The sequence below is a fragment of the Drosophila innubila genome, assembly GCF_004354385.1.
Source record: "Drosophila innubila isolate TH190305 chromosome 3L unlocalized genomic scaffold, UK_Dinn_1.0 0_D_3L, whole genome shotgun sequence".
NCBI lineage: Eukaryota > Metazoa > Arthropoda > Insecta > Diptera > Drosophilidae > Drosophila > Drosophila innubila.
The window spans coordinates 10,270,076-10,280,272 of record NW_022995376.1 but is presented as its reverse complement, the minus strand read 5'-3'; the positions used below and the strand labels follow the sequence as shown (position 1 = coordinate 10,280,272).

The following is a 10,197-nucleotide window of genomic DNA, read 5'->3' as shown; positions in this document are numbered from 1 at the left end:
AAATGGGTATTTATATATGTATGTAAATCTGATTGTATGTATGTATGGTCATCCCAGTTTTTGTATGTGTGACACCTTACAAAAAAAAAAAAACAACCACAAATCAAAGAAAAAAAAAAAATAATAACTAAAGGCGTATAAAATCAACTCTGTCTCTTGTGATCTATTGTGATGCTATGAGAGTCCCAGCAGCACGCAAAACTCTTCTTATGCCTGTTAAAGTTTTAAACACAAATTCTATACTCTATATTGTAAACTGTACTCTACTTTAATCTATGCTATGCGCAAAACAAATTGGCAAAACCTGTTTGAGTAACGAGTAATCTTGAAAACAATCATGCACAATAAATGATATATATGAGAGAGCCAAATTTAATAATAATTAATATATAGATATACTTATATACTATTTCATATACACTACTTCAAGTAATTGTGTGCCCCTTGTTTTAGATTTTGAATGTGCTAACAAAATGTTTATACCATAATTAGTAAAGTACTTAATTATGTATGTAATTATCTAACAAATACGTACAAGGGACAAGACATTCAAGATGCAGGCAGTCTCTTTACATCTAAGTAGCATACAGATTGAGAAAAGTTGAACAATTTAAGGATTCTGACAATGTACGCATACAATTTAACTTGATAAACAAACAATTGAATTTAAATGTTTAATAAATATGTGTGGAAATGAATTTGTTTAACTATTCTCCTTATTTAGAAATAATGGATCTAAGCTACATCTGTGGGGTTCCTTCTCATAGTTGTACTCTTCGCGATCGTAGAAATTTGAACCAATGTCACGTGCTTCGTCGTCCGCTTGCTCGGTGTTCGCCTCGGCAATGAGCAACTGCAAATTGCATTTTATTTATTAATACTAAAAGTTGCAATACCATTAAAATCTTACTTCAATTTCATGGGAAAAAAATGCTTCACTTTCTTTGCTCAACTTTTTCTGCGGTTGCCCAGTTAACGCATTCTCCAAAAAGCCGTAAATCTCACTGAAATATATTAATGAGATATTAATGTTTGCTACAGTTTGTTGTTGCCTTATCTTGCTTGCCTCATATTGACACCAGCCAGCTGTTCCGGCTCTGGTTGCGGCTCATTACGCCGTATTGCATTCACGACAGCAGCTGCCTCGTATTCGCAAAGCGTTGATAACTCCGACATTTTCATTAGTTTCAGCCACTCATTAATGTTGCTTAGACTGACTGAATTACGGTCCTCATTTACACTCTTCTCTGCATTTTCATAGCTGTCACAAATAAAATCTGTGGGTGGCAAATGCTTCATTTAATTGAATATTTACTACAGTTTTAATTGTTTACTCACCAATAATTTTCTGCGAATTTTGCCGTCGTGTTCGTGCTGTTACCTCCAGATTGAGGCGAGTGCAACCATTTTCCTTTAGATAATCCAACACTATGCGCTTCGTATGTGCTGATAAAGTGGTATCTGCTTTCTTTATTTCTGAAGTATCCACCTCTGATTTAATGCTTATTTCAGGCTCCATTTTAACAACAAAAAGCTGTAGTCTTTTTTTTGCTTGTTGACGAACAGCTGATGCGGCCAGCAGCTGCCCACTCGTTCGTTCTGCTGCTGCAGCCCTGGCAATGCTGCAAATTTTGAAATCAGCTGTGCGATAGCATCTCTGCTGAAGAAGTTGCCAACACTGATTTAAATTTAAGATATATTGATAGTTTCAAAATTCAATAACTTTGCAATAAATTAATAATTTGATGGAAATTTGAAAATCGAAATTTAATAAAATAAAGATTTAATATTTAACACAGATTTGAAGTTTTTCAACACAAGTGGAGAGAAGTTACAAATGTAATTCTAAAAAAATATAAAAAAATAGACAAAATTTAAAAAAATTCTATTTTTAATATTAGGAAAAATTACAACAAAAAAGTTGTATTTTCTTACTTTCAACTATTTTTGCAATTTGATTTAAATGGCACATGCTGCCAGATCGAAGAATTTTTCCTGGGTGGCAGCCCTTGGTGCTCAGCTGCTGTTAGTGTAAAAAGACGAACGAGAGTGAACGGACGCGCTACCGCACTGCCAAACGGTGTCACTGCCAGCGAACATTAAATCCTTTTGTTTCAATAGAAATTTTATTAAAAAGCAATACAATTAAGTTATGTTAAGTGCAATAAGTGTTTTATAATTTGCTTTTGAAAAAATAAGGATTCTATTATTAATTGCGTCTCATAAAAGAGCACAAAGTGTACGGAGAAGACAAAGGAAAGTCGTGACAAGTCACTTAAAGTGACTCATTCATTGCCATTGCCATTGCCAATATCACTATCAAAATCACTGCCTGTTGCGCTCTATGTCCGCATTGCGTTCCAATAACAACAAACGAATCACAAACGAGCTTTTTTTTCGAATTCATCAACGTCCTTGACCTTAACGTAACCGTATAACGAGATTCACACACGCACGAAGATGGAGGGGGAGCAAGAGAGAGAGCTTGGCATGCAGCAGAATCATCGCAATCATATTTTAGAGAATATTGAGGATCTGATCAAGCTCACCAGCTACTTTGATCTCATGACTGAAACAGTGCGCAGAGGAATTCTCTCGCAGAGAATGCGTGAGATCATTGAGAATCGATGTAACATGTCCGACTCGGATGCACTTCATGAACAGCACAGAAGATATTTCGAGAAGATTACGAAACGCGGACCCAAAGCCTATGATAACTTAAAGAGAATCTTTGGGGATTTACGTTTCGTGCAAGCATTGCGCATACTCGAGGCTGTAGAGGATCCCAACAGTGGACAGCCCTACGTGTCTATAAGAACAAGCCGAAATCAGGCCAATCAGATTCACAACAACAACAACAGTAACAACAACAGCATTAACAACAATAACAACCACAACAACAGTGGCAACAGCAACAGTAACAGTAACAAATCCACTGACATTGTGGATAACCGCATTGTGAGTAACTTAAACTATTACGTTATTTATTGCCTTATGAGTAACGCATTAAAGTAGAGTATGTTATAAATATACATATATATTATTCTTTAACGTCCGACTGAATGAATCGAATCATTATATAATTTGACTGCCATAGTAACGATCGTTTGAAAATCAACTTTTATTTTGAATAACTTTATTGTTTCTTACGATATATCACTCTTCTAAACTTGTAATGATAGATTGAAAATTAATCTTTAATATGAACAAATTTGCTGTTGATTTTCAAGAACGAAAGGTCGAAAATTTAAAGAAAATGCTCTGCAACGGTTAATAACCACTATTTCTAATTTTTAATTGAAACTGAATATTTTATATTTGCAGAAATCACATTTTGATCCAAATGGACCTCTTATACCGTATACTGAACCCGTGGTTGGAGAAACGCGCGTCGTTCAAAAATCGGATCGCATTCACAGGGATGAATTTGTGGGCACATATACGATGCAATCGGAGCATGATCGTGGGGTGCTTCTTATAGTGAATATCATAGACTTTCCGAACCCGGATAGAAAGCGAACGGGAGCTGAATTGGATGAGAAATCGCTGATTCACATCTTTAGTGAATTTGGCTTTACGATATTCAACTATGTGAATCTCAATCATGATGAATTCTTCACTATACTGCGCACACTCACCAGCTCCGAATGTGTACGGAGGACCGAGTGCTTTGTCATGGCGCTAATGACGCACGGCGAACGTTCCGATGAAAAGGACAGGGTACTTTTCACCGACGGATCCGTTAGCGATGTGAGAACCATTATTGATCATTTCCAGGTGGACACTTGCCGATTCTTGTTGAATAAGCCAAAGGTGCTCATATTTCCATTTTGCCGTGGCGATAGGCCCGACCCGGGCCAAACGGTAATACCTCGCCATATCCAACCCCTACAGAGGATGCCTACACAAACCGATGGCATGGGAACACCCCTCCAATGTAACAATGTGCCAACGTTGTCCGATCTTTTAGTTTGCTATGCCAGCGTGCCCGGTTGGGAAACTCATCGAGAACCCAATGAAGGCAGTTGGTATATACAAAAGCTCTGTGATTTTCTAGCAGAACACGCGCACGACAAATCTCTGGAGGATATACTGAAGAAGACGCAACTTATGGTTGGCAATATGCGAACCCAAAAGTACACGTTGCAAACCGGAGCCAATGAGAATCTCGGCTTCAATAAGAAACTATTTTTCAATCCAGGATTCTACAACGATCCCAACACTGCCACGTGAACATTCCCCTTCTTTCCTTCCATCGACTGACTGATTTGCATTTATACTGGTCGTCTTTATATATCTACTTATAAACTATATTCTTAACTGCCTCTATCTGTATTTGTGTGAAATTGTATAATATTGTTATTGTGCTATTATTGTCCAAGTCCACGTCTGCCAATGTGAAATACTCACAAATTATGTTTATATTATTTTTTATACATACAAACTATGCTTTTTGTACAATAAACATTTTTATATACGAGTATTTATAAATATTATTATTATCTACAGCTTAAGTTTTTAAATTATTCCGTTTATTCATCGGATTCGTCAACCTCTTCCAGATGGGATAACTGAAGTTTTCCCGCTGCGCGACTTTGACTGGAACTCTGCTGGTTCTTCGACTTCCTGGCTGACTTCTGGCCAATCACATACTCGGGCATTATCAGTTTGGAGCCACGGAGCTGTGGTTTGTCGAGTTCGACATCTTCGACTTCATCTTGCTCGATCTTTTTGAGATTGCGGTTCAATTTGCTCTTTTTCTTGAACTCAATCTTGTGTCCCGCTCTCGCTTCGTTATCGCCGTCATCTGTCTCTGTCTCGCGCTGTGCATCCATTTCCCTGAGAAAGGATAATGCAGCAGCCGAGTTGGTCTGATCGGATATATCCACATCGGAGAGGGAGTACTTCTTCCATTTGTGTGGGTTCACCTGGTAGTCGGGTGTCTTTCTCGGCTTCAGACATCGTGCAATCGGCAGCTCTGGTTTCTTGAATATGCTCTCCTTTCCCCGCAGCCGTCGCAACTTCTCATCATCGGGTTCGTTGCCTGCTTCAATGCTGCGTCCCTGTCGATAATTCATTACCTGCTGCGTGCTCTGTCCATGTCGACTGTTGTTTGCTCGCTCTAACGCGTTTACAGTGTATGGCTTTGATTTGCTCTGATCTAGAGCTGTGCCCTTTAATTCTTTGCTCGCATCATCCAAGCAAGCAAATAGTGCATCGCGTTTTAGACTAAATTCTTGCATTTTATTGTTTTGCTTGAATTATTTTGATACAATTGGGAGTCGGCGCTGCCAACTTGATTAAAATACACAGCTGTTTGTGCGGGCTAATTTCGCGACATTTTGCAGCACTTATCAGTGCCGGTATGCAATTTTTCCTATAAGAAGTTGACAACACTAGTAGTCAGTGCCGGAAAGTGTGCGTGCTCTGCGAAAAAAACAAATAAATTACAAAAAACCAAGGTGCATATATTAAAAACTTATTATCCAACTACTTGAGTTCAGATTGCTTGCATGTATACAATACTAAATGTTCAGATAAGTGTGTTGCACATTAAAAGTCCTATCTAACCCAACCCTAATGTTTCCATGTGCCTGTCGGCAGCAGGAGTTTGTGACTCAATTAATTTATTTTTCATATTATAAACTAAAATAGATTTCGGCATTTTGTGGCAAAATAACATAAATATATATTTAATTGAATGGAATATGCCTTGTTTTTGCATATTTTAGTATTTTATTTGTCATATTAGTGTTACAGCAACAGCGTTGTTGCAGCCCTGGCAACAGTGCTGTAAAAGTACTGTTGACAGCTGGTTGACAGCTGTTTTCTATTTGGAAGCAAGCATTTTTATCACGACAAAAACGGAAACGTTCAGGCTTTCAATTGTCAGCTATTCAATGTGTGCAAGCTATTTTAATAATTCAACTGTGATTATCTGTGATATTTAGAATGTCCTTTCAAACGGCCTTGACATTCATTTTCACTATATTAACTTCCGTTAGCTTTGTAGCTGCTATTATTCTGTTGGGTAAGCAGGTGCTCCTCAAGTTGTCGCATGGCCCGCAACAGAATTCATTATAAATTTCAATGTGAATGCTATAAATTATATATTTCTTGTATCTTTACAGGCTGGTTTCTAATTTGGAAGGCATTTCTGTCGAAATTTCGTCTGGTGCGGGAACTGTTGGGGCAAGAAGAGCCAGAGGAACAGCAGCAATTTGTTGGAGAGCAAAATCAAAACGTTCGAGCACGCAAAGCGCGACGTGACTAAGCAACTAATACACTAAGTAACATATACAACTACACTGCACTGCAAACGTAATATCAAAATTTCGACAAGATGAACATACGCTGCGCTAAGCCCGAGGACCTCATGACCATGCAGCATTGCAATTTGCTCTGCTTGCCGGAGAACTATCAAATGAAATACTATTTTTATCATGGCCTGACCTGGCCCCAGCTCAGCTATGTGGCCGAGGATGATAAGGGCGGCATTGTCGGCTATGTGCTGGCCAAAATGGAGGAGCCCGAGCCGGGCGAGGAGAGCAAACACGGTCACATTACCTCACTGGCGGTCAAGCGTTCCTATCGTCGTCTCGGTCTCGCCCAGAAGTTGATGAATCAGGCATCCCAGGCCATGGTCGAGTGCTTCAATGCTCAATATGTTTCGCTGCATGTGCGCAAAAGCAATCGGGCTGCTCTAAACCTGTACACCAACTCACTCAAGTTCAAGATCATCGAGGTGGAGCCCAAGTACTATGCGGATGGTGAGGATGCCTATGCCATGCGTCGCGACCTGCGGGAGTTTGCTGATGATGACACGGCACAGAGCAAGGACAACGAGGATAATGATAAGCACACACACAGAGGCAGCTCTGGTACCCACAATCACAGCGGTCATGATGGTCACTGCTGCTAAGAACAACTTTCAAAATACTTACAAAAAAATAAATTAATAAAATGCATGCATTTTTATGCGTTAGGTTTTGTATTTATGTAATTAACACATAAAACAATAATAATACAACGGAAACGGAATAAAACCCAAAACTTGTTCACATTTCTTTAAGTTTGTTGGGGTTCCCCTTTAAATTGTTATAGATTTCACCTGTGAAGAGTTGCCAACCGCAAAGTGCAATGGAGTGGAAACATTTTTGAGGAATTAACTGCCAAAAGTTTGTGGGTAACTGTTAATTATGTTTGAAAACTTTTGCTCGGGTTCATTTGTATGCTAAAGTTTTATGGTTAAAATGCTTAAACTGTTCTCAGTTGCCAACTTCCAGTGCCAAGCTGTGAAATTTCCCCATATTGTGGTACATTTGCAAAAAGAGTAGCAACAGCGTCGGCGCAGAGTTAAGCTGCCGCAACAGCTGTTTTTGGCACTGACACGTGCACTCGGTTGGCGCCAAAGCAAAACATATGAGCAAAAATCCCAATCAACGCGAGAATTGTGCCCCCGCAATCACAGCTGTGTGTTGCCAAACGTCAAACTGATGCTGGTGCTGCCGCTTTGGGTTTGGCTCCATGGACTCCAAATAAACGGCGTTAGTTCGTGAGGCGCTAGCTGAGCAGTAACGTCACGGTCACGGGTAACTGTTAAATGTACGTAAAGCTGTAACAATATCCAAAAAAATACAGCATGTAAAACGTGCAGAAATTATAAATTATAAATTGATTTTACAACATAATGTCCGTTAATCTTAAACAAATTTAAATTTCCCAACACTGTTGTAGACCTGAAAATACGTTGATATTAAGTGTGTTATGTGTGCGCGTAAAGGCGTAATAAAAACAAACCGCGAATTCTCATTAAAATAAGACTTATTGTATGTGTGCTTACTTAATGTGAGATTTACTTAAATCAATAAACGAAAGGCAGCCGCCAAAATAAAAAGGATAAATTGTGTTTGCCTGAAGACGCACTCAAAAAAGCGTTAAGCGGCGTCCACTTTTGTGGGGAGACAAAAGAACTCGAAAGCAGCTGTTATTGTTGTTGCTCAAACGGGGTCAAAAGTTCGTGTGTAAGTGACAACCCCCCCGCCCACTGTCATGCATCTAAGCGCTGTCTGCCTAATTTCGCCGCATACAACTAACTTACAGTAGTAATACTTGTTAAAAGCTCTCAAGTGCAACTGTCTCTGTGTGTGTGTGTGTGTACGAAAGAGAGAAGAGAAAGAGAAGCAACTGCAGAAGACGCTGCTCAGACAAAAGCGTTAGACAAGTGTGCCCAAATAGCCTACGGATATAAATACATATATATATACATATATATATATATATATATATATGTATGAGTGTGTGTCTGTGTGTGTGCAAGTGTAAATATACAAACGCAAAGACAAACTAGGCCAATTCGCGCGAGAGACAGCATAAAACATAAAGCAAAGTGCAACAGAGAAAAAAATAACACACAAAAAATAGCAAACAAAAATATAACAGAAGAAATAACTAAAAGTTCTGGCACATTTGTCAATGACGGAGGCCAACGACTCGCGTGACTGGGAACTGCTACAAGAATAACAATAACAGTGACTTGGCTCCACACACACACACACATTCAAACTCCCCCGCTTTTGGGTATGTGTGTTTTGTAGGTAAGTCAGCAGCCGCTTTACTTCAAAGTAAACTTCAACAGCGGGTGTAATGACATTTGTCAACGGCATAAATCCAAAATGCCCGCCTTTCGTTTTCCCCTCATTATTATCATTCACATCATTATGATCTTTGTCACTGTCAACGGGACTTGAGCCGCGTCTGTCAGAAGCAGCAGGAGCGCTCGCATCATTTTTAAACAAACATTTGCCGGAGTCTGCTCTGCTTTTCCTCCTTTTGCTTTTGCTTTTCTCTTTTTTTTTTTTTTTTGAGTGTTTACTACTTTCGTTAGTACGTGTTGGCTCAGAAGATGTCAACAACTTTTGCTTGCCAAGCGGAGATTCTGCCTCCAACTTGCACATGTTTAGTGCTTGTTTGTGTCACGTTGATGAAATTTACAGGGTTGCCCAAGCGACGCGATGCGACGGGCAACTGTCAAAACTCTTTAAGCAATATGGCCGGCCGCATGGTTTCCGTTTCCGCTGTTGGCCACTGTTCAAATGATTGATGCCCACCGCACGCGCACCACTAATTAAAGTTATTTAGCTGTGTGTGTGTGTGTGTGTGTAGTCGCCATTCTTGCCACAATGACGACGATCCCCACATCTCCGTCGCCGTCGCTGTCGTACTCCTGGCGCGGCAATTTTTCATTCTCGACTGTCTCGCTTTGAGTGTTTATGGCTTCAATTCAATTAAACAACTGGGTCAGCTGTGGCCGCATTGGCAACCAGGCAAAGGGACAACTGGCAACTGGGAAACGGCTTCAGCATCCACGCAGTAATTTCCTCCACTTGGATCTGGGCAAAAATCAAGTTGCAGCGTAATTAATTTTCATCATAGGCCGCATCAGAGAATGCATTCCTGCAAACGTTGGCTAACATGAAAATCTCTCACCTCTCTCCCTCTCTCTCTCTCTGTCTCTCATCTCATCAAGCTTTGTGTGAAAATTGAATATTTCAAATATGCTGCGAGCTAAAATAAAATTGATGAAATGCCAGCATATCAACAGGGAAAGAAAGCGGAGCAAATGCAGTTCGATGAATATTAAAGCATCATTAACAGCACATTAAATGAGATTTTATAGAAGAAATTAAGTTATGCTGGGAATAAACCAATAGGAAACTGATTAAAGTGATAAGTGATGTAAATCCAAACATTTAAATTGTTAAGGTTAAGGTTAAAAAAAAATAAATTTTCCAGTTTTGATGGAGAATTTAATAAGAGGCCAAATAATAAAAAAAATTGATATTTCGCAAGGAAATCGTTTAGAATTTGACAAAGCTATGAGAGTTTGAAATTTTCGAAAAAGTTCAAAGGGAAAGTATGGAAAAAATGGTCCAGTGTTGGAAAAAAAATGAATTTTCCAATTTTGATGCAAAGTTAAAATAGAGGTGAAATAATGATAAAATTGTCATTCCGCAAGGAAATCGGTTAAGATTTGACAAAGTTATAAGAGCTTGAATTTTTTGAAAATGGGAGTGGGAAAGTATGGATAAAATTGACAGTGATGGAAAAAAATGGAACATTCCAATTTTGATGCAGAATTAAAGTAAAGGCCAAATAATGAAAAAAGTGACAATCCGCATGAAAATCGGTTAAGAT

General features: G+C 39.1%; 5 protein-coding genes across 5 annotated transcripts; 3 read left to right on the top strand and 2 right to left on the bottom strand.

Moving 5' to 3' along the window:
* Positions 1–356: 356 nt before the first annotated feature.
* LOC117788773 lies at positions 357–1,560 on the bottom strand. The gene is made up of 4 exons (XM_034627637.1): positions 1,339–1,560; positions 1,067–1,277; positions 911–1,004; positions 357–853 (listed from the first exon to the last, which is right to left on the bottom strand). The coding sequence occupies exons 1-4, from the start codon at positions 1,517–1,519 to the stop codon at positions 704–706; spliced, it is 636 nt and encodes a 211-aa protein (XP_034483528.1). The 5' UTR covers positions 1,520–1,560; the 3' UTR covers positions 357–703.
* Positions 1,561–2,028: 468 nt separating this feature from the next.
* LOC117786523 (caspase Dronc) lies at positions 2,029–4,483 on the top strand. Its single transcript, XM_034624834.1, has 2 exons — positions 2,029–2,958; positions 3,325–4,483. Exons 1-2 carry the CDS (start codon positions 2,461–2,463, stop codon positions 4,231–4,233), a joined length of 1,407 nt encoding a protein of 468 aa, XP_034480725.1. The 5' UTR covers positions 2,029–2,460; the 3' UTR covers positions 4,234–4,483.
* Positions 4,484–4,507: 24 nt separating this feature from the next.
* On the bottom strand, positions 4,508–5,315 carry LOC117786524. Its single transcript, XM_034624835.1, has one exon. The coding sequence runs from the start codon at positions 5,241–5,243 to the stop codon at positions 4,533–4,535; it is 711 nt and encodes a 236-aa protein (XP_034480726.1). The 5' UTR covers positions 5,244–5,315; the 3' UTR covers positions 4,508–4,532.
* A 522-nt stretch (positions 5,316–5,837) lies between these two features.
* On the top strand, positions 5,838–6,278 carry LOC117786526 (small integral membrane protein 13). Its single transcript, XM_034624838.1, has 2 exons — positions 5,838–6,031; positions 6,132–6,278. The coding sequence occupies exons 1-2, from the start codon at positions 5,953–5,955 to the stop codon at positions 6,272–6,274; spliced, it is 222 nt and encodes a 73-aa protein (XP_034480729.1). The 5' UTR covers positions 5,838–5,952; the 3' UTR covers positions 6,275–6,278.
* A 34-nt stretch (positions 6,279–6,312) lies between these two features.
* On the top strand, positions 6,313–6,978 carry LOC117786525 (N-alpha-acetyltransferase daf-31). The gene has a single exon (XM_034624837.1). It carries the CDS (start codon positions 6,344–6,346, stop codon positions 6,920–6,922), a length of 579 nt encoding a protein of 192 aa, XP_034480728.1. The 5' UTR covers positions 6,313–6,343; the 3' UTR covers positions 6,923–6,978.
* The last annotated feature ends 3,219 nt before the right edge of the window (positions 6,979–10,197 follow it).

What these genes read in the sequence shown, in the direction of transcription:
- LOC117786523 (XM_034624834.1), top strand. Translation starts at nt 2,461, where the DNA reads ATGGAGGGGGAGCAAGAGAGAGAGCTTGGCATGCAGCAGAATCATCGC. An exon ending in ACATTGTGGATAACCGCATT is followed by an intron (nt 2,959 to 3,324) that starts GTGAGTAACTTA and finishes TTATATTTGCAG; the next exon opens with AAATCACATTTTGATCCAAA.
- LOC117786526 (XM_034624838.1), top strand. Translation starts at nt 5,953, where the DNA reads ATGTCCTTTCAAACGGCCTTGACATTCATTTTCACTATATTAACTTCC. An exon ending in AGCTGCTATTATTCTGTTGG is followed by an intron (nt 6,032 to 6,131) that starts GTAAGCAGGTGC and finishes GTATCTTTACAG; the next exon opens with GCTGGTTTCTAATTTGGAAG.
- LOC117786525 (XM_034624837.1), top strand. Translation starts at nt 6,344, where the DNA reads ATGAACATACGCTGCGCTAAGCCCGAGGACCTCATGACCATGCAGCAT.
- LOC117788773 (XM_034627637.1), bottom strand. Translation starts at nt 1,519, where the DNA reads ATGGAGCCTGAAATAAGCATTAAATCAGAGGTGGATACTTCAGAAATA. An exon ending in AAATTCGCAGAAAATTATTG is followed by an intron (nt 1,278 to 1,338) that starts GTGAGTAAACAA and finishes TGCCACCCACAG; the next exon opens with ATTTTATTTGTGACAGCTAT. An exon ending in TTTTTTCCCATGAAATTGAA is followed by an intron (nt 854 to 910) that starts GTAAGATTTTAA and finishes TGCAATTTGCAG; the next exon opens with TTGCTCATTGCCGAGGCGAA.
- LOC117786524 (XM_034624835.1), bottom strand. Translation starts at nt 5,243, where the DNA reads ATGCAAGAATTTAGTCTAAAACGCGATGCACTATTTGCTTGCTTGGAT.